Raw genomic sequence first — 23,312 nt, 5'->3', positions numbered from 1 at the left:
CTATGGTTTTCTATTAAAATAATATTGAATTAAGACAAGCAAGACAGTTCTACAGCCAACAGCCCATGTCAGTTCTTTCCATCAGTTACTGGGTGGAAATAGTTATAATAGTATAATAGTTTTTTAATTTGGTAATCAACTGAGAATACACTTAATTTGATAAGTGTGTAACAGGCTAAGGGCACAGTAGCTGAGTGAGTGACTTAAAGCAGTTTCATATAAAGGAGTGTGTGTGTGCAGCAGCATAATGTATGTGCTTGGTTTTTGTGCTGTCTCTGTCACGTAATGAAACTCTGACTCAGTTGTTTTCCAGCGAGGCACTGTCTACCCTGATCTATGACAGCACACAGGCGTGCACGCGCGGACACAGTGATGCACTCACATTTACACCCAATGTCAGAGGCGACGTAGTCACATACACAAGGACAGACACATAACTGTATTTGACATGTAATGTTGATGTACTGCTACAGGCTTAAACATCCTGCAAGCAAGGTTTACATACAGTTTACCTCTCACTCATGCACACACACAGACACACACAACACAGTAAGTCGTGCTATTAATTCTGTTTGTCGAAGGCCACATTTTTTCTCTTCCAGGGTAAAAGCCAGGCAGATGGAGGGCTTGAGATAATAGCAGTTATAGAGGAAGAGAACAAAAGATGGAGGATGGCTGTGATAAGACAACAAAACAAATATGTTGAGACAGTGAGAGGAGGCTAGAGGCAAGAAGACCAGGGATGTAACATGTCCTGCAAAATAATGTGAAGCCAGTAAAGTTAAGATGTGTTCCTCTTTGAGGAGTGTGACTCACAGAGACATTTAGTTTTATGGACAAGTTGAGATTCCCCATTGGACATCTGTCTACATTATAATCTGAATTAAAGATGCTCAGGCACTGATTTGGAATTTCCTCTATAATTCAATGGTCAGAAGTTTCCAAAGCAGCTCATAGGTTAAAAAAAGTAATTTATTTTTGAATAATCCTCAGTTATATTTTAAGGAGAGCAATTCGGGTGCAGTAGTATATCATGCAGCTTGTTCGAATTCCCTCCAAAGATTTTAATTGTACAGCAAGATTAATTTTCCAATCCTTTGAAATAGAAATCAGTTTGGTGATGTGATTAACTCAGGGAGGAAAGGTCCAGCATAAACAAATTCAGAATAAGGAACAGCTTTCAGAGTAGGCTGTTTCAGAAACAGGTTTTAAAGAAGTATCTGCTATTAAAAACCATCACATTGACACAAACCAGTACACTGCACAGATGTGTACACAAAAGCAACAAATCCATTGCGTTATTCAGACGAGAGGTGGAGCAGCCGGATGCAGCGGACAGGAGCAGGAAGTGACGTATCAACTCCTCTGCGGAGATCACGTGATCTTCTTGACAACACACAGACACTCATATCATCACAAACATCTTCGTCTGTGTCTTCTACGTGTATATCACTGCTTTTTCATCGGCAGATATTTGTTTTAAATTTTTGGGTGTGTCGCACGTTGGAAGCTTCATCAGCCCCCCCACTCTCTCTTGGTGAATCCACTGGGGATCCCCTGCTGGAATCGGAATCTCCTGGACATTATACATGGAGGTCAGGTGGGGAACGTCTGCAGAGACAGCGTCTCACTCAGACATTTGCGTTCACACGTGCACCTCCTCCAGAGAAAATATGGAGGAACTGCAGAGTCCAGTGCACGTCTGGAAGCAGCTTGTGCTTGCCATGCAATATTAATGCTCTATGTGGGGACTTGCATTGTGGCAGCAGCTAAAACACAATCGATTCTTATTTTTTAACCTCATTTCGTCAATCGTGTCTATGAACATCTAATCCCTAAGCATCCATTTGTACCTGCACACGAGTGTGTGAGTGTTTGCACACTGCTCTGGCATTTAGAGGCTAATCAATGCCCTGCTGACTACCGCTGCTAATTGAAGGTTAGCAGATACCATCAGCATGAGCCCCCTCTCTCTGTTTCCCTTTCTCTCTCTCTCTCTCTCTCTCTCTCTCTCTCTCTCTCTCTGGCACTCTCATTGTATCCCTCTCTATTTCTCTCTCTCCCTTCTCCCCCCTCTCAGTCTCTTTCTGCCCTTTTCTCTTCCTGTCCTTGGTCGATTGAGTTGTATTTTTGTCCATCTCAAGAGCCACATTATCCAACTGCGAGGACACACATGCTCACACTCACATAGTGACGCACAACACTTAAGCTTTCTATTAAGGACACGTTTCTTTTTTTTTTTTTTAAAGACTGAATATACCTTATATACTCTATATATCCTACACACATAGTGTCACACACTGTCCTCAATCAGTAACATCACACTGGTGGTCGCACTACTCCTCCACAGATACCTCAGTGTTACCTGTTAATACAACATCTCCATCACCTGGAAATTCCACTGTGGTCCACTGTCGACAGCAGCATGATGCAACTGTAGGGTTACTCTACCCTCTCACATTTCACACATCACTGATTACTGCAACTCTTCAGTAGCACAGTCTTGTTTGTCTTTCAAATAAGTCTGATAACCATCAGGTACATTTTCTACAGCAATTTAATGAAGTCACTCCTCTTTACATGGTGACATTTGAGTGTGAAATATTACAAATTAGTGGGTCCAAACGGCTGAGACCATTTTTCTGTTTGGTTTGTTTTTACGACTGAGTGCATGTGTTTGTACGTCCTCACTGTAGCTGCGAAAGAACGGAGCACTAGGTGATGGGTGACTAAATCTGATGTCTGCTGTTGCCATGGTACCAAGGACACCTGAGAGAGGGAGAGGGAGGGAGGCTGGAGAGAAAATGAAGATGACCAGGTCAAGGGACAGAGAGATAGAAACATATACCCAAATCCAACCTGATATTAATATTGTGTTTTGTGTGATTGGATAGTGCTTGAGTACAGACGATGCATACAAAACACATTGGGGATTAATATTGATCAGCGAACAAACCCCAGAGGTGGGTACACATGCATTTTGACCACTGTGACTGCAAGAAGAAATTAAAACAACTACATGGCCAAAAGTTCTTATCAAGCTGCAATGTTTCAAGTAGGCAGCTAGCAACCATAGGCAAGTAAACCCACAAAGCAGTCCTCTCTCCAGTCCTCAACTGTGGACATTATTCAAGACACTCGTAAACTATTGAAGACGAAACCAAATATAAAGCCAGCAAACAGAATAATGCAGCTTCATGGAAACGATCATCTTCTATTCTCCTTCTAGTATCTTTTTTTATGTTGTTGTCATTTTTGATTTCAATCAAATACTCATCAGATCTCAATGTGGACTCAAAATTAAACAGAAAATGTAATCAGGTTGAAATCGTATAAACATCCTAGATCTGGATGAGACACTTTTTAATTCCTGGTGTAAATGCACACATAGACGAGGGAAGGAGGCCAGTCCTCCATTTTGAGTTGATTTAATGTAAACTGCTCTGTGAAAAATATCATCTCTACTTCCTCCCGCTTAATTGTCTCTCCCCTCTTCCCCCATGTTCTCTCCAGTCCTTCCCTTTTCCCTTCCCCAACCCTCTTATTCATATTTCTTCAATTATTAACACCATAAAAAGCTGCATCTGTCCATTCATAAATAATTAAGCTTTAAATGGGGTGTCCCGTGTGTGGCCGTGCGTGCGCTCAAGCTTGCGCACGCACGCGTGACATATAAGACTCGTTCCCTTGTGAACATGTGAGCTAGAAAACATCCATCTATGTCTCTTCCCTGTCTATCAATCCATCTATGTATCCATCCATCTAAAGAAATGCTCAGTATTGAGTATAACTGGACACTGATATTGGAATATCATTGAGTGCATTGTATGTGTGCACACACTGCCGACTGCAAATGAGGATTTAAGTGGCACTTACTGCTGGATCAGTTCTTATTCTTCCCCAAAAGCCTCCCTTACTCTCTCCCTAGCTCTTTTTGTGCTGTAATCTTAAGTGCTGCTTCTATTGATCAGCTTGGGGGGAAAGGCTCAAGGGTTTATGTGTGTATTTGAGTTTGTGTGTGTACGTGTGTTAGGAAATCACATAACAAGGGCCCCAACGTGTCTGGACTTTTAATGGATACCTCTCTACCAGCATTGGTTCCTTCCCTCTTCCCCTCTGTCTCAGTGTCTCCCCCCTTCTTTCTCCCTCTCCTTCATCATCTGTCCACTTTTCTCTCCTACTCTTTTTATTCCTCCGTCAAACTTCCCCCTCCAATCAGAGAATTGTCTTTGGAATTCAAACTGTGCCAGGATTGCTTTTTTTTTTATTGTCATGTACACCAGCTTCCCTGCTTTCTGACCCTCCCTGTCTTTGTTGTCTCAACCATTTTCTGCTAATAAGTAGTTAGCAGTAGTTATATTGATTTCAGGTTGTCTTTGCCCTGATCGTCCAGTGTTTCCCGTTAGTTTGTATCTGTGGCGGTGGCTGGCAGGGGGAGGGACGACTGGGGTCAGGCTGATGAGACTATATGATTGTGATTGACCAGTGATTACTCATGCAGTGTGCTGTCTTGTGCACTCAGGTAAACAGAGAGGGCAGGTGTTTCAAGCGCGTCACAGGAACATGCACAGTTAAAGCAGGAAATATCATCCTGCCTGTCAAGTACAGTGACAAGTTTCTGGATTTTTTAACGGTTCACTTGCCCATTACTTCTCCTGATGCTGCCGGCGGCCAGCTCTATAATAAAGCCCCTTTTTTTCATATCCATAGTAAAATCCAGTTTTACTGTCTCATCTTTCTCTTTACTCAGCTTGTGAACCTACGTTTTCTCTGTGTGATTTCCCAGTATTTCTTATCAATGAAATGATAAATAAAAGAGCAATAAATAACGATTGAGTGATACAGAAACTTTTCTGCCAGCACAGTAAAAAGACGAAACAGATTCTAGCCGTGCTCTCTTTTAGTATTATTCGAAAAGGGTTTCTTTCATGAGCATTTTAAATGGAACAATTTTGCAGTAATATCTTATTTCAGTGGAATGAGTACACGGGTGACATACATTTTTCATTTGACAGATAGCAAGACATCTTGACAGCGCTAACCTTTGAGGGAACGAAGAGCAGGAGGGTCCAAAATGGAGGAAGCTGTCATGACTTATTCAAACAATCCTGAGACAAAAATGGCAGTAGGGAATAAATGGTGCAGAATCCAGAGAAAACAGAAAGAAGAGCTATCGTGTCTGACTAGTGCTAGCATGTTCCCCAGCTGACAGCATTTTGGCAGTTGGTAGTTTACCCACAAGTCCTGCAAGCTGTCACTTTGTCATCATGCTTCTGCAGCCAAATATTTCACAGATATACAGACGGATTCTACGGTGCCACTTCCTGGTGTTAAGGAAGTCTGTACTGTGTCATACTAACTCTGCTCCTGCTTTCACTCACAGTGTCCATGTATATGTTTGTGCTCGCCACTTTTAACTTTGTCTTTCATATCAGCTCGGATAAATAATTTATGCATCTTTTAGTGTTTCTATTTTAGTTTTATACTTCGTGCATTGTTTTCTCCCAGCACAATTATGTTAACGCACTCACAGGGCTTGTGACAACCGCTGTCTCGCTGAGGGCCGTGGTGTGGGAGATAAAGACTGAACTGGAGACTGAAGTGATGAAGAAAGTGACACAAAGAGGAAGTGAGAAATGGGAAGAAAGAGAGAGAGGGAGCGCAAGACTTAATGTCTATAAGAACTGATGTGTTCTTTGTGAGTTCATCGCTATTATGAGTACTGTGTGAGTTCTGTCATGCACACAGTAATTCGCCTCAGCGCTCCTCCCCTCTCTGTCCATAGCTGCTTCTCTTCACTATTCTTCTGCCTTCTTACAGAGAGAGAGGGGGAGGGGGTCGCTGAATAGAGCAGAGTAATGGGCTGAGTGGTGAGGGAGGGAGGGAGAGAGAGAAAAGGGGAACCAGGATGGAAGATGTGTGTGTGTGTGTGAATTTGTGTATGTGTGTGAGAGCGTGTGGTGTTAGCGTCCAGTCGGGCAAGCAGCGAGTTCATCACTGCTGCTTTCTAGTCTTGTTCTGCAGAAAGTTCTACCCACAGGGTTGTGACACACACACACGCATGCATGCACACACGCACTAGCACAACACAGTTTTATCACATTAGGTTGAGTGTTACAGCGTTAGACAAGTGTCAGGATTTTTATGATGTTGCAGATAGGCTGTCACACACACACACACACACACACACACACACACACTGAAAGAAAGTATAATTTAACGTTCATGTGTTGTAGAGGCGATTGCTGAAAAACATTCTTCAATGAAGGCCCAGCCACATGAGAATGTAAGATGTAACAAAGCCGTGCATTTCTCAGGATGAATCATCTCCACTTAACGGTTGAATTCAATGCAGGCGAAATTCAACACACGATTTTAAGCCATCGATCAATAGCAAATCTTCTTGACAGCGCTGACCTTTGAGGAAACAGAAAGTCCAAAAGTTCGAAAGCTACCGCAGCTTAATATCTGTGTTGCACCATACATTTGTATTTAACCTCAGTATAAACTGCTCCACAAAAGAGGAACGTCAGTGGTACAAATTCAGGTCATAAATAAGTTATATGAACTTGTTCTTTTGTTAGGGACTAAAGGTCACGAGCTCGCTAACTGCAAGTCCCCACGAACAATCAATAGACATGAAAAGCACTCTATGTAAATTATCGATTATTGTGACAAGACTGGCAGAGGCAATGGTGTAGCTGTTTAAAGGGACATGCCATTACACAGGAAATTAACCCCACAACAAGATGGACATATATCAACTGTCCCCTTTCTTCAAGTTTGAATTCTTAGGTAGGGTCCTGGTATAATAATTCATATATCAGCCATTTTGATATATTATCATGAATGCAATTCGATTGTCTTGCGCCTCCATGGCCATTAATAAAGTTGAAAAGATGAGTTCTGTCAACTATTTCTCTGCTATCTTCATGGCTTTCTATATTGATCTGATAGTTACTGTCAGATCTGGCAAAAGCACATTCAGTGCTCTAGGCTGTCATAAAACATGAATCAATGCTCGTGACAATTCCCCTCCACAGCTGCAGTTTTTACTCGGAACATGTAAATATGCAGAATCAAATAGCGCCCTGACATCCGTTTGATGGGAACCAATCTCTGCAGATGACACCCTTAGTTAAACGTATGCACACTGAGGATTGTGTGCAGGTAAACACAGGCTGTCCATTCAGTACTTTTGCCTTAATGAATATGCAATATCGGGCACTTCACAAAATATTGTGAGAAGTAGATGCGAATACTTTAAGTAAGGACATGTACTGTGATTTACAAAGCCTAAAAATAATTGCGGTGATTGTGACTGTTTATATTTAATACGTTTGAAAGGTAGGTGTTAATCGGCACAGCGTTGCGCACAGATGGCTGCAATTAATGTGGTGAGGAGGAGACACAATAAGAAGACGGAGAGAACGGGTTTTTTCTGCTCGTGTTAGCATGTTTGTTTCTCTTCCACTAGCACCTTCAATTCCATGGCATTTAACTTCGCTTTGCACTTGCGGTCACTCTGCTCCATGGTGGAAACCAGACACGCATGCAAAACACTCATTGTTATCATTTATTTTTAGTGGATCACCTGCAAAACGCTAACCAACCAAACATGCAATCTGTTATAATGCACACGCAGTTTAGCACTCTTTATTTGGGATCAAGCCCTTTGAGTTTTAGGCCTCATATTGAAACTCCACTCCGAATAAGAGCTGCTATTTAAAGTTTTCTAAGGAAAGATCAGCACTTCATAGTTGAGTAGGATGAGGTGACACACGCACTAACTCACCTCCAGTCACTGACAGATGATTCACAGACATGCACAGGAATATCTAGGCTGGGCTCATCAAGCATTCTTCTATTTGAGTGTTTGTGTGTATGTGGACTGTCATTATTTATAGTTCAATGAAGTATTGGCTGACTGACTGTGGTTAGCACTGTCTGTGCTTTCTCTAATGTGTTTGTGTAGCTGTGAAAATAAGATAATCTGCTTCAATAGCTCTTATCTCCGGAGGCCAGATACCTTTAAATGTATACATGCGCACACACTGATATATGTTGTGTGTGTCTACATTCTCAGATTTGAGATATGGGATGTGGTTTCTTCTTCTATTCCATCTCTCTCTCTCCTTTTTTCTGGGTGTCGTACCATTTAGTTTTCTATAAGCCCCTTTTGCTAGTCTCTAGGATACCAACCAGTTACCGTAGCAACCAGGCTAGCCGGCCACCTCCATGGAACATGCAGCCATGTCGTCACCTGACCACCTATCTTTCACACGATTGGATGCTATGTTTTGGCCACGTCTGTTCACATCCCATTGGTTGAAATGAGGGGCCCCAACAAATCCACCCCCCCTTGTCATTTTTATACCCTTACTCTATTTTCTCCTCCTTCTTTCCATCTCTCCGCCACCTCCCCCCTCTCTTTCGGTCTTGCTCTCTCGCTCAGCAAACACAGAGATTGTATTACATCAGCTTACTGCTACAGTCAGTGCATGGATTCACATTTGATACTTCTGTTTGATGGGCTGTAAAGAAAACAAATGTGCTGTAACATTGGGATTCAACCAAGTGGCATTAACTAAAAAAAAAAAAAATGCTCAAACCTTTTTACAATAAATCCTTGAAAGTGACAATTTCTATTTGTTTTTCCATTAGTATTAGAATTTCTCATGTATTTTTCATGAGCACAGATCAGCCTCAGTCTGTTGTCTCAGTTCATAAGTTCATTTGAATACAATTGCAGATAAAGTAATGTACTTTGTTCAAGCCCTCAAATGACAAATAATCTTGTGACTCTCTGATGTTCATGACCTGAAGGTTGGTAACAGATGAGTTGCCATTAGACACCAAACAAGTCTTCACATTTAAAAAGATGAAATCACTTTAACATAATAAATGAAAGAAATAATTTGGCAAATATCAAAGTATTTACAAGTCTATTTTATGTTAATCAAAAAATTGTAATTAATTAAATTATAAATCTATTATTTTATATTTTACAGTATTCCTTTATTTTCTAGGTATTTTTCTCTGTACTTTATTTTATCAGATGCCGTCCAGTACTACTCCTCCTCCTGCAATTCCTGCAATGTATTCTTTCCAATGTGTCATTGGCTTCTTCTGGATATGTTTAGAGTAGTTCGAAACAGAAATATGTCCAAGGGGCAAACTTAACCTTAGCCACCTAGCTTGAGGATTGGTGTATTTTTATACTTTCTTCGTCTTGAATTAGAAAACTTCTAAATGACTGTTGACTCACCTAAGAATGAAAACCTTAAGCCATTTTCAGACATGAACGGTATATATATGTAATATATGTATGTAAATAGGCCCTTATTGCCAAAAGCTCAAAAATGTCATTGTCTTTCCAAGTTGACAGCTTCACCTTCTACGTCTTCTGACATGTTTTTATTTTTTTGTAGTTCAGCGTCAGTCAAGTGTTAGAAACGTTGTCGACATGTCCACTCACTCAATGTGAATTTTCCCACTGTTTTCTCACAGGGGCTCTCTCAGATATTTTACAGGGGGGGGGGCTGGAAAGAGAAGTTCTGGAAAACGTTTGCGGCACTTTCGTGCATTTGAGTACTCACGTACTGTTCAGCCCTTCTGGAAAATTTCAGATAAACTTTGGACTTTAATGCAGGTCTGAGAGCCGCTAGAAACTTGTTGTCTCGTCTCAGGGGTAGCTCATCCTTTTCCCGGACACACTCACAGCCTGAGAGCTCAGTTGCTAATCCACGCTCAATCTTCATGAACCTCAGCTGTGACAGTAGAGAATGAAATCAGAGATCTCTGTCTGATGAAGCCAAAATTACATCTCCCCTCAAACAGCAGACAGGCCTGGTTATTGTCACAAACACTCTTTGGACGTTGGCCTGAAACTAAATATATCAAAAATAGAAACATCCCATGAATTACTGACAAAGCAAACATTTTTACCAGAGCTGCAGGAAGTGCATAGGAACCAAATGGCTGGCAGCGATGCCAAACCTTGGCACAACGCAGATTATAAACAAAGAATATAATTTAAGAGTCAGCAGTCTGATGGTTGGCATGGATGACAGTTGGGCACAAATACACACAGGCAGCAATATGCACATCTATAATGTGTATAATTAGCCAGCTAAACTGCCATAGAGCCAACACCCAAACATAGGAAGTACTTGTTATCTTAGAGGTGTGCTATTTGTGTTATTTAGTGTGTGTGGATGAGGATGAGGTATGTCGGAGAAAAGAGGAGGGGTGGCAGCTCACTGCTGGATCTAAGTATAGATGAAGTGTGAGAAGAAAGAGACAGTGAGTGACAGAGAGGCAGATTGGACGAGAGACCGATACTCCAAAGACACAACAAGAGAGAGACTGGGAAAGGGAGAGAAAGAGCTGAGAGCGATAGAGGAAGAGGAGGCTGCTTGAAAAAGATAACATCTCAGGTGGGAAAAACAACGAAAAAAATAAGGAGACAGTCTCTCTCCGGGGAAATCAGCATGTTTTCCAAGGGAAGAAAAAGTTGAAATATAACTTCATTATTGTGTAAGGATATAAAATGGAAGTATAAAACAGTTTTTCAACACTTCTTAAAGAGACTTTAAACACTGTACATGAATTATGATGGACAAAGTGTGTGTGTGTGTGTGTGTGTGTGTGTGTGTGTGTGTGTGTGTGTGTGTGTGTGTGTGTGTGTGTGTGTGTGTGTGTGTGTGTGTGTGAGAAACTACATCGACAGTGAGAGGGTCAGAGAGAGTCCACCTGCTTCCCAGCAAATAGTCAGGTTCAGTCTTCTGGGTCCAGCAGAGATCTTTAATAAAATGTGTGAGGCCAGCACAGGGAGGAACGCTTGACATTTGGAAAGAGACTCAGACTGACAGAGCGAGATGGCTGTTGTTGGCTTTAGAGAAATACAGATGGAGATCCTCGTGAGTGTTGGAGGTGTTTTCAGGAAGTGGATTCATGCCATCCAGGTGTCTTTGACTAATACACATATGACATCTAATAATTATACTTGGTGTGGCAGTAGTGTTTCAGATAAATGGTTTATTTAATAATCTTAGTTAATGTTTAATTTGGGTGTGAATATCCCAGCTGACATTCTTTGTTTGGTTGATGTTTCCTTGGTTTTACTCTTTTGTTTCAATATGTTGTAAGATATCTGTCTCTAATCTGATTTCAACCATTGGTTTTACTTGGAATTATTGTTCTCTTTATGTGCTGTCAGTTGTCCTTAGGTGTTTAGAAAGGCGCCATGATTATTGTTGTTATGTCTGGTGTCTAAGTTGTATCATGGTGAGCATGTGATGTGCACATGGACAAACTGTTTTTCAGCAGGAAACGCTCCTGACCTTATTTTCAGGCCACTTCTTCAAGCATTCATTGTTGCTAGTTTACACTCAGCTGACATCCTGACAGACGTGTCGGCATCGCTTTACACTCTAGATTACAAATATCGATCATTGTAACCCATCAATCAACGATCTTAAATAACTGGTTGTCAGAGACAGCCAGAATCATTTATATGGCAAGTCCTGCTCCTTATATATTTTTAATTATTTAATGCGAGGGCAGTTACATTGCCGAGCATGGCGGTGTTCCAAAACTTTAGTTGTTTAAAACTGAAAGTATCACAAGTGCAGAGTATGTTTTGTTCTCTGAACTGAAAATTATTGTCAATTAACGGTATTTATTTGTTACCACCATTAAACCTTCAATTGGCTTTTTGAAGAATAAGACTTGGTTTTAGGGTTATGGTTAGAATTAGGTTAGGGGTAGGATTGGAGCCAGCCATTCAGTTGTAATGGTTATGGTTACTGGTGCTAGGGAATGCATCATGTCAAGTAGAAAGACAAACCTGTGTCTGTGTGTGTATTAGTGCATAAATGCTGGTGTGAGAAAATAAAGATGAACATCATCTCTCCATAGCAACGTGACTGAAGAACCCTATTAAGCTTGTTTTTTTGGAAATCCTCTGCTGTAGCTACCTTTGTGTGAGAACCTGAGCAGATGAAACGATGTTGAGAAATATTTAACCTCAATAGATTTTAAACCAAAAAGCCCAGAAATGCAGCGAAGATGATCACTCTCGATTAAAAATCTGTGACATCAAAATGACGTGCTCATAAACCTCAGTGCACATCCTCCATTTTCTGCTCTGCAAAGTTCCTGTGGAGACAATATCCTCATGAATATGCTGCTCTGCATCGTCTTTGCATGCATAATGTTTTGTAACGCGCTCACATGCAAGCTCACATTTACATGCAGGAACCACTTGTGCTTTTAATTTCTCTCTATCTTCTGTGTCTTTAGGGGTTCAGGTGGGGACAGAAGGATTGGTATGCCCCTGCGCTGTTGTGCTGCTATTGACTCAGTGTATTTTATTGATCCACTCATATAACACCACATACTTTACATGCCGCATATCCTCCGCCTCCTTCCTCTGTGTGTGTGAGTGTGATGTATTGGGTGTGGTTGCAGGATGCCCTGTGCGGGAGCGGAAGCTCCGCTGGAGCAAAGCGTGGACCACAGACAAACATGCACGCTCACACACAGACCTACACACACATAAATACTGTATAAACGTATACGTGTGTCTGTGTTTGTGTGTGTTAGGGATCCATTGGGGCAGTCCACAGGAGGGCTGAACAACAGTTAAATATTTCATCACTTCCATTATTCAGCAACTGCTTCAGAGAGGGAGGGAGGCAGCGGCAGAGACCAAGGCAGAGATGGGGGGGTATCTCGAGATGCTTTGGCAGTACATCTCACATTTTTACCAGTGACATGAGTTGAATTGAGCCAAAGAGGTGATGCAGAAAATAATAATTTATCCTGTCAATATTGGGACTATGTATTTAGAGGGAAATAGAAGAGGAGGAGGGAAGGAGGAAGGAAAAGGGGGTCAGGAGAGGAAAATTAAAGGGGAGGAAGGGATTGCTGAAGGAAAGCGAAGGATGATGCTGAGGGAGGAGGAGGGTGCGGCAGAAAGGATGGGAAGGGCAGTGAAAGAGAGAGAGAGAGAGAATCAGAGACACGATTGCATTCCTGGGAAATGAGGATGGTCACCATGGCAACTGCAGCTGAGAGTCACATGATGCGGAGGAGTGTTGAGAGAGAGAGAGAGAGCGAAAAAAGAGAGAGAGCGCGGTAGGGTGGGGTGTGCCAGCGGACGACAGCGAAGGAGAGAAGGGAGATGGTAATGAGGTGAAGTAATAAAATGGAGGGATAGATAGAGAGAGCGGAGCGGTGGAGAGATAAACGATAGTCTGTTTAAAGTCACAAATGTGTCCGAGTGTCTGTCTGTTGTTTCGTTTGTCGGCCTCTGGATTACAGTGACGTCATCGTCACGTGAGACCTGTCTCGAGAAGGAACGATAAAGGTTAGACCATGAGAGACAAAAGGGGGGGGGTGATTGACAAGAAGAATGAAGCGAATCAGTTAACGAGTGAAAGTGTGTCCAAAAATGATGCGAGACGAGGGAGGGGTGGGAGAGAAAATGATCCAGAGAACAGATTGTTGTCATGTTTTTTTATTTTCTCCCGTTATCTGATTGGCTGATGCTCACTGTGACGTCAACAAACACAATCTCACTTGTTCATTTATCTGTTTTTTCATGCATTGTTCTCTGTCATACAAGCGCTTCGTGTTCCTTCATACATGTCAACCCCATGACAAACAGGGTTGTAACATCTCAGGCTACAATCTTTCCTTAATTAGCAAAACATGATGTAGAGAAGGAGTCTGTCTTACTTCATGGTGTTAAGGGATTTACTGAAACCCTACAATTTGTTCAAGACATGACTTGTGTTTTATGGACTTAATTGATCTCTAGGCTTTTCATCCATCACCGACGTAAAGTTAAAGAAACCTTACAATTTAAAAAATAATTGTAGTTGTGTTTCATGTATACATCACAGATCTTGGGTAAGAGTGGGACGTTTCCTTGACAACTGCAGGTCCGCACTATGTATGTTTAGATGGGAACAAAGATGGCTGCAAAGGAAAATACAGAGCATTTCCACTGTGCTTGGTTTAACAGTGTATTCCTATAGACACACACACACACACACACACACACACAAACAGAGACAGAGACACACACAAACAGAGACAGAGACACATATACTATGTGTGTCTTTCAAAATGTCTGTTTAGACAGTATCCCTGGCGTTGGCTTTGGTTGTTAAGTGTGTCTGTGGCCCACTGCCCAGCACTCAAACTGTGACATACTCTGTCTGGACACACACATGCGAACACAAACACACAGAATTCAGACGCAGTCCGTCTTGTACTGCCCCTTCATTCATATTACCCACACACTCGCTCTCGTTCTCTCTCGCTCTCTCTCGCTCTCTCTCATTCCTTATCAGGCATTGTGTAGCTGCTGACAGAGAGCACACAGCATCAGCAGCAGAGAGGAAGCTGGTACCGAGCTTAAGTCTTTTACATCAAATCCAATCCCTCCAAGTGGGATCGACACCTCGCAGAGGACAAGAAGCAGAGAGAGCTTCTGCTTAACGTTAGAGAGAGAGCTCCTGTTCTGAGTTTCATGGTGTCCCAGCAGACCAAAGATCAGACCTGGGAAAGAGATCCTGTTCGGCCATAGGTTGTTTTTTCAAAGACGGTGTAAGAGGGCAAATTACTCAAGTGAAAATCCTTTCATGTTGATTTTATCAGGCTGAATTTTTACTTCAAATGCAATTGATGTCCTCTGCTTCACACACCCTCACACATTGAAGACTGGAGACTAAAAGCTTCTTCTATGCTTTCATTAAACCCATTTGTAAGACCTGGCATTTCCTCTCTTTTCTCAGAAGAGTTAGTTTATGAGCTGTTGATTGGAACAGAGCAGGAGATGGAGGATGAGGGGATGATAATAAAAAAAAAAAAAGGTTTTGCCACCATAACAAGTTGTGAACCTGTGGGGAGGGGTATAGACATACACAGGGTGAAAGCAGAGGGGAGAGGAGGAAACGATGGAGGGAGTCTCAGCCAGCCAACTAATCCAAATCAGAAATAAACTCAGCAAGTGAAAACTCGACCACCTGACCTCCGTCCTCATCACAAACAAACCCAGCAGGTGGTCGGAGGACTGATCCTCGAAGATAGAGCGAGAGCTCCTTTATCTCCAAAGACAGGAAGACAATGGGGGAACAAATACGAGCAGCTGTTAATGACAGCAGAAAGCGGTGCTCTCACTCTGAGCTGGAACAAAACAACCTCCCAAATTATTTAAACAACATGAATATATATTTAATTGTTTTTTTTACTAAGGTTTATTGGAGAGGAATCCCCCCCCCCACTGCCATGCACAGTGTTAGCATTTAGTTCAGTTTCACTGTTTGCTTCAACAAAGACTTTTCAGCTCGACTAGTTTATTATTATATTTAGAAAATCAACCGACGTGAACCTTTCACATATCGGAATAGCAGTTGTATTTTTGACCATGTGTCGATATGAAATATTTTTAATAATGCAGAAATGTTTATGTTTAGATTTTAACTTCCTATATATTTATTTTCTTTCTTTTTAACACAAACGGCTGAGATAGTTACCACCCCGTTTCTCTCAAAATACAAAAATCAAAGGGAATTTGGTTGGTTGAGGCAGGTGGACGTGTGTTGGACTTGCAGATGGGTGATTTGCTATAGTTCTGGACAATAAGAGAGGAAGGTCCTACCGTACGTACGTGCTTTGATTGCCTCTTGAATACAGAGACAGAGAGGAAAAGAAGAAAGGAACAGATGCTGAGGATGAAGCATGATGATGAGGACGGAGGAGATTTGATGACAGTGACAATTGGCTATTCAGTGTCCAGGCGGGGATGTAGAGCAGTTAAATAGAGTCAGTGTGTTTATAGTGTTTCATCACACTGGAGAGACAAGAACACACACACACACACACACATGTAACTAGGTTTTTAAAATCGCAAATATATGCTCAACTCTTTGAGGAACGTTAAATGCAGGAAACCTTTTGACTGATAGCTTGAATTTGATTATTTAGTACTATCTTACTGAAGCTTTAGCTTTGGTGCTGGATGGCTGTGGACCGCTGCTGGTTGATGAGAGCGGTGCGACTGAACTTTACAGTACGAGTACAGTTTGGTCTCACAACAACTTAATGAGTCACACTGTCAGTGAAGAGAAAAAACAGTGAGGAGTTTAAATGAACAGCAGGAAACTGAAGCAGAGCGGTGCTGCAAATGACGAAACCCACGCAATCAAACTACTTTATACAATTTTATATGGATAAATGCGTGTGTGCATCTGTCAATATGTGGTCCCATCAAATATCAAAAGCAAATGTGTGGGACAAATGTAGATTATACACTCCTGTGGCATGTTCTTACACTCACACCTCGGTGATAGAGTTAAAAATGGTTCATCACAACAGAGGAGAGTGAAGCTTGTGTAAGTGTCACGGAGGTGAGAGAAAAGGAGCAGTCGAGCAAGATGAGAGAGAAGGAGAGGATGAAGACTACAGAGAGGGAAAAAGATGATTGAGAGGGAGAAGATATGAGGCACAGATGGAGAAAGCAAAAAGGGTCAAAGGACAACAAGATAGAGAAGAAAAAAAGAGGGAGGGCTGGTGTGAAGAATAAGAGACGACAGGATTGACAGACACACCTGGTCATGACAACAGAGGGAAGGAGATGTGAAGGACAGAGATAGAAAAACACTACATCTAAGATGATGACGATGGAGGGACGGTTACAGGCTCAAAGAAAGATTGGGGACATGCTGAGGTGCAGATAGTGATAAACAGGAAGGAGCAAATTGCCTGCAATAAAGAATTAGAGAAATATTGAAAAATGAAAGTGCCTGGTTGAGGTTTTAAAGACTCAGTTCACATTCTGATGTTCTGTTGGTGTTTACAGTGAACAGCAAGTCAAGGTACTTTCCTTCCTGTAGCTCTGGTTTATCTTACACTGTGATAAAAACAAAAGTATTGTACTGTAATTTAACAGAGGGTAGTTATTATTGTTTATCGAGATGGATTGACAGCAATTTACTGAATCTGAATTTAGTTCCAAATACTTTTTGCTTTTTTTGGGGGGGGGGGGTAGACATCTCTATCTTTGTGCACTGTTCACTCAGCATTACACCCAAACCATGAAGTTTCCACTGTGCAGAAAAGCTGTCGGACTCTCACCACACATTTTGTCACAGCTTCGTGATATTCATTAACCCTGTCCTGACCCATTTCTCTCTTAGCTGCGAGAGTTGACATTTCACTGGGGGGCTGTTCTACACCTGCAAAATGAAATACAATAAAAACAACAACAAAACTACAGATCACAGAATTTGATGGAGCATTGCACTCATCCTATTCATATTCTCATAAATGCCTCCTATTGTATGGACACGACAGATTAGAAGACTAAGGTCTCCACTTCAGGATGTCCAGCCATTAATACAAACGTCCTGTTCTCTGGAGTTCACTACCTTAACAACACCTTCAGGTGAATTCCCTTCATTTTGGCACAAGCGTTCACATGGACTCAGACAAACTGTTGAAGATTCTGTTGGTCAAAGGATAAAATACTGAAGTGATAATGTTTTATATCCAAACTGTCAAAGGTCAACATCATAATGTTGTTCAGCAACTCTTTTTGTCTTATTACTTAAAACAATAACTGAGGAACAGAGGGGGCGATTGCAAACATATTTTATAAATTTTAATAGTTTGGCAAGGACATACAACTGTGACGCTCATTTGATTTTTTTATTAGCTGGAAGTGTCAGAAAGAGGCAAAAGAGAGTTTTTTTGGCTGCTGAGCTTAATGAATCTATTTTGTCAACTTGGAAGGAGTCCAAACAACACATCCCTAACGTTGTGATCGCAATATTACATTTTTTGCACTTGCTTTGTTTTGCAGAAGTGCTGAAATACACAAAGTAGCACACAAGTTCAACACAGCATTACCCCCTGTCTGCTGGTGAAGTCTTTGTTGACACCATTAGCTTTCTGAACTTTCCGAGAGGACGCAGGATTAACCAGGTGCCTCGTGACTTGTTCCAGTGAATTAAATGAGCCTGTGCTGCGGCTGCATTGTCGACTCGCAGGTGTTGGGTAAATTTTAATCCTTGAGGAGCATGTGTGTCCTCTGTCAAATCTCCAAACTCTTGTAATCTGTGATCATCTTCTCCTGAGTGCTCCGCACTCGTTCATTTCTGGAAGAAAATTAGAAACTAAAACACATCGTGCCTTCACTTATTGTGATTTCAGCCTGAGTGCAATGAAATCTAATTACAATGTCTGGATAAAATTACAGCACAGGGAACAGCAACACTCATCCTGATCTCATACTGTTTCATTGGTTGGAAAAAATAATAATCCAAAACCTGTTGATATATTGTTCCAGTGGAAGTGTTAGCCCGATAGAAAGTTATATTGATTTCAGTGCTGTTCAGCCCCATACATATTTAACTGAGTTATGTATTTCATTCTGCTGACTCAGCAATATGCTGGTAAGTGCTTCATGTATCACATCTATAGAAATAGGTTGGACCTGTGCATATTGATGAAATATATTTATGACCATTGTTCATATTGTTTGTATTGTTTATTCTTTTTCATTTGTGCCATTGTGTTAGGTCCAAGGTTTTTGATTGTGTTTATGGATAAATGTTTGAAAAAGGGAATTAGAAGTGTAGTCTTTTCTATGTGCTGCCGTTTAAGCAGAATATCTAAGTCTTGAAATAACAGTAACGTTGTTCGTTATATTTCCAGATGTCTTGTAAATTGTTTTATGTAATTTATGATCTCACAAGAGAAAGAATTTAATCATGGAAACTTTCTGCAGTTAATTGAACAAGGTTATTTGTTAATATTGAGGATCATTTTCTTTGTGGAAATGAATTAATACAAACAAGCATTTAACAACTGAAGTGTGATAATAAAATGTCACCTAGTGGGAAATCTTTTTGTAATTTATTATTAGATAGAAAATTAGAGAAATCGCTGTAATATGATAAAATAAATACATGTTTTTTTTATGTAAATACGGTCAGAAAATGTTCTAACTGCCTCATATTAAGTAAGTTTACAACACATATACAATAATTATCAGGAATATTCTTGAAAATTCTTTGATTTCCATTTATTCATTGTTCAATTTATATTTTTATATTTATTTCTTATTACTTGTTTGTTTATTTTATGCTTATTTGCATAAATGTATCTCCTAAAAGACATCTGCATTTGTTTTTATAGTGACATTTAAATGTTATTGTGTTCAGTTTGAGTGCGGTGTAAAACTTTTTTTTTTCTTTTTTTTTTTTAAAGCCGTCAAGCGCACAAGGTACAAAGGTCAGGGCCTTACTGCCCCAGAAATATTACTATATATGCAAGAATACTGATGTAGGCGAAGTCAAGTGCTGTGAGGAGAAATCAATAACAGCAGAGAGCGAAGGAGAGCAGAGGAGAGGGGAACTGCTGGATTCAGACGAGATGCTGGTAATGGCTGAGGCATCTAAGAGATCTGTGCCGTGGGTTTACTCATAGCTAAGTGGTCAGAGTGATTTTCCATAAACACAGGATGACGTGTTCAAATATAAATGGAAATAAGTTAACAATAGTATGTAATCTTTCAAAAAATCAACACAACAATAGCAACAACTGTTCAGTCAATTGTGCAGTTTGTGGTTCTATGCACAGCCTCTTCCAAGCAGGCATGTAAATGGCTTTATGTTCCCAGTGTCTGCAGCTTGACTGACTGAACTCTTGCAGTCATATGACCTACACTGCTCTGGCTTTTAAGACACTGACTCCTTTTCACTTATGTCGGTTAGCAGCAGCTAATCTATCTGGCTCTTTGTGCAGAAGGAGCTGAGTGCAGACCAGCAGACTCTGATGGAGGAAGAGTTAGATCACTGCTGCATGACAACAGACCCCTCTTTGGTCTTCTGCAGCCAAAGACTAAATAAGAGGTTCACCTTTGTCCGAACCCATTTTTCTTGAAGGTGCATGATGACATGATTCAAAGCAGGTCCACGCAGTGCAGTGGCTTTGTGATGACGATTTGTATATCTGCGCTCACTCAGGGTCTGTGAATGACACTTCCTGTAGTGAAGGCTTTTCACCGACAAAATGGACCTCTAAAAAAAAAGTTTTCATTCTTCTTCTGCAGAAATCACCTTCTGTAGTTGTTGTTCCCTCTGTCTTCCTCTTCTCACTTTTTCATCCTCCATCAATGTTAACTCTCCTTCTCTGGGTGTAACCTTTTTTTTTTAAGCTGTGTCTGATATTTCTACTTTTAGATATGTCAAATTACAGGCGGTGTTTCTCCTAGCGTTGTGTTTAGAATGAATTTCCCAGTGTGGCGGTATCTCTGTGATGGTTGTATCTACTGTCTGATCATTTATGTGATGACATTTGGATATTGTTACAGCATTTCAGCACCTTGTTAGAGTCATTCAAAAGATCCAGGAGGAAAACTAACCTGCTCTTTCTTCTCTTGTGTTTTACCTGTAGGCGGACGCTAAGATGGTGTGCGACGTCGTCAGTCGTATGGAAGACACGGAGCCTTACTCTGCTGAGCTGCTCTCCGCCATGATGCGCCTGTGGTCCGACTCTGGTATCCAGGAGTGCTTCAGCCGCGCCCGAGAGTACCAGCTCAACGATTCAGCGCAGTAGTACGTACCCCTGGTCACTTGTGTGTGTATATATGTACGTTCAGGTCTGTCCATGTCTACGTCAGTCTCATTATCGTGAAGGCAGAATCTCACAAACTTGGCACAAACGTTCACTTGTACACAGGAACATGAACAGATGAGATTTTGTTGTTCAAAGGTCAAGTTTGCTTGGATTTCACAAAAAATGTTTTCTTGTGTTATGAACTACTAGAATTCCAAAGATTCCTTTGAGAAGTTTATCTGATTAAATTTTCGGTGTCAAAGACAATTGTCACTTTGGCCTTGTAACACACATTTTAGTTTTCACCTCATATCTAAACAGTCATGGGTGTAAACTGTAACTGCAAGGCCATGATGTCAGTTTATAAATATTTAAATTTTGATAGCAACAGTGTAGAGATGAGAAAGGCAGGGGAGAGACTCTGCGACACGGAGCTGAGTGGATGGAACACACTTAACCAAGTGAGCTACCAGTGTGCTCCAGGTTTGTGTTTATAGTGAACAGCTGGACAAAACTGTGTGTGTGTGTGTGTCTGTGTGTGATTCCTAATTTCCTAAGTCGAAATCAATAGATCTCTCATTAGCCCCCTCCCCCAGTCAGCTCACTCACTATAAAACCACACACACCAACCTAATCTTATAAATGCGATCATACTCTACGCTATTAAGACACACAGTCGATCACCATTACAACTACCGGCCCTGATTTATGCTCAGTGCCTGTGTGTGGGTGGAGAAAGAGCGAGACACAGCAGGAAAAACACACCGAGGGAAAGAGAGAGAGAGAGAGAGAGGCATTGGAGGTGGGCGATGCATTTCTCTTAAGTGCCATGTTTGTGTGTGTAGCCTTAATTTAATTGTGCTCTGTACATGTTAGTGAGTGACGTAAAGAAAAAAGATGGATGTAGTCATTGATCAATAACCCTCTCTTATGCTGCAGGCTCTAACCATGGATGTGGTAAGTGTAGCTTATAATATCAAACTAATATAATCATATGACAGCAGGGCCTTTTATATGGAAAACCACAAGTAATGTGAAATCTTCCTACAACAAATTTAGATAATGGCACATTAATTGCTGTGATTCACTAGTGTTTGATAAAAAGCATAGTTCAGGTCAACAGTTCAGCCTTCGGCTCTGATCTGAACCATGGTACCATTACTTCTGCATCATGCTCTGATGCAACAAACCCCAGCAGACTTTCAATTGGATACAAAAGGAATTTAAAATTAGCTGCTAATTTCAAAAATGTATTCAATGGCAAGAGACTGTATTAAGAAGAGGAAGAAAAGCTTTGCAAAGAAAAGCGTCCCCTCCATCTTAGGATATTTTTTAGTACAAGGTTCTGTTGAATATTGTTATTTACTTACAAAGAAGTCGATGGGGAAACAGTTTAAATTATAACGTGATAACTGAATGACGTAAGTGGAAATCACACAGGAGATCACAGCATGTGCACATTTTTAGGATCAGAATCTACCGCTAAGAATAAATGTGCAGAAAAGAGGCTGATGCAAACAGAGAACAAAAAGTGGAAATAAATAAACTGCAGAGAAGATGAGAAGAGACAGGATGTAGTGATTAAGTGAAAGTTAAAGTTAAAGACAAGAACTGTCGGCAAAGAAAACATAACAAGATGATGGAATGATACAAAACTGTGAAACAAAAAAAAGGAAAGGAAAGGGTGAGTCAGTACAAAACTTATGAAAGAGTTAGAAAGTGAATGAGAGAGAGAGAGAGAGAGGAAGTGAAAGAGAGAGAGATTTCTCATCATGGCAGACATCTTGGAGGGAGCGCAAACATAGTGCTGTCAGCGTTTACATATGGTCAATTAACTCAAACAACACCCGCTCTCTCTCTCTCTCTCTCTCTCTCTCTCTCTCTCTCTCTCTCTCTCTCTCTCTCTCTCTCTCTCTCTCTCTCTCTCTCTCTCTCTCTCTCTCTCTCTCTGTGTGTGTGTGTGTGTGTTTGTGTGTGTGTGTGTGTGTGTGTGTGTGTGTGTGTGTTAAATGTCACATTAAAGATTGATGCACACTTCCTATTATGTTGTGGCCTGTGGAGCAGAATAAACCAACCAACCAACGAGCTGATAGGACAGATACCATGTGATCTGACTACACTCTGTGTGTGTGTGTGTGTGTGTGTGTGTGTGTGTGTGTGTGTGTGTGTGTGTGTGAGTTAAGGATATTTCTCCAAATTAAGACCTTTTCTGTTTTAGGGTTTCAGGTGTAAGATGTCATGTATGTAGTATAAGGTCATGATTCCACTCAATGATTCTAGTCTGGGATTCTTTTAATAATTGCACATGCATCTAATGTACGTGAAGCCACTGCGCTCTCTCTCTCTCTCTCTCTCTCTCTCTCTCTCTCTCTCTCTCTCTCTCTCTATTCCTGTGCAATTTAAGCCCTGCATGTACTGACCTATTTACCACAAGACTCTATATGATTTACATCATCTGCCGTTGTGACACTGTGGCATATACCGACTCAGCTTCGCTAAAGAAAAATAATTCGATGACATCCTTCATACACAAACAAACTCAATGACATTAAAATGTCAGGTAAAGTTGTTAAATGGACACTGAGCATGAACATGTCCTCGGTGCGCTGGTTTATTGCATTACATTACTGCTGAATTAAATTGCATTCAAGTGCATATTGTCCACTAATGGCAGG

The 23,312-nt window shown here is 41.0% G+C and overlaps 1 protein-coding gene across 3 annotated transcripts in view; it reads left to right on the top strand.

Moving 5' to 3' along the window:
- The window catches only part of gnao1a (guanine nucleotide binding protein (G protein), alpha activating activity polypeptide O, a), a 74,427-nt gene that overhangs the window by 32,779 nt on the left and 18,336 nt on the right, over positions 1-23,312 (top strand). For all 3 annotated transcript variants that reach the window (XM_020102165.2, XM_020102166.2, XM_020102164.2), the window contains exon 4: positions 20,476-20,636. In XM_020102165.2, the coding sequence (XP_019957724.1) occupies positions 20,476-20,636 (161 nt within the window). The remainder of the gene's footprint in view (positions 1-20,475; positions 20,637-23,312) is intronic.

Source organism: Paralichthys olivaceus, chromosome 7 (genome assembly GCF_024713975.1).
Source record: "Paralichthys olivaceus isolate ysfri-2021 chromosome 7, ASM2471397v2, whole genome shotgun sequence".
In the NCBI taxonomy this organism is placed as follows: domain Eukaryota; kingdom Metazoa; phylum Chordata; class Actinopteri; order Pleuronectiformes; family Paralichthyidae; genus Paralichthys; species Paralichthys olivaceus.
Note: the sequence above shows the minus strand (reverse complement) of the source record. Positions and strands in the feature narration are given on the sequence as shown.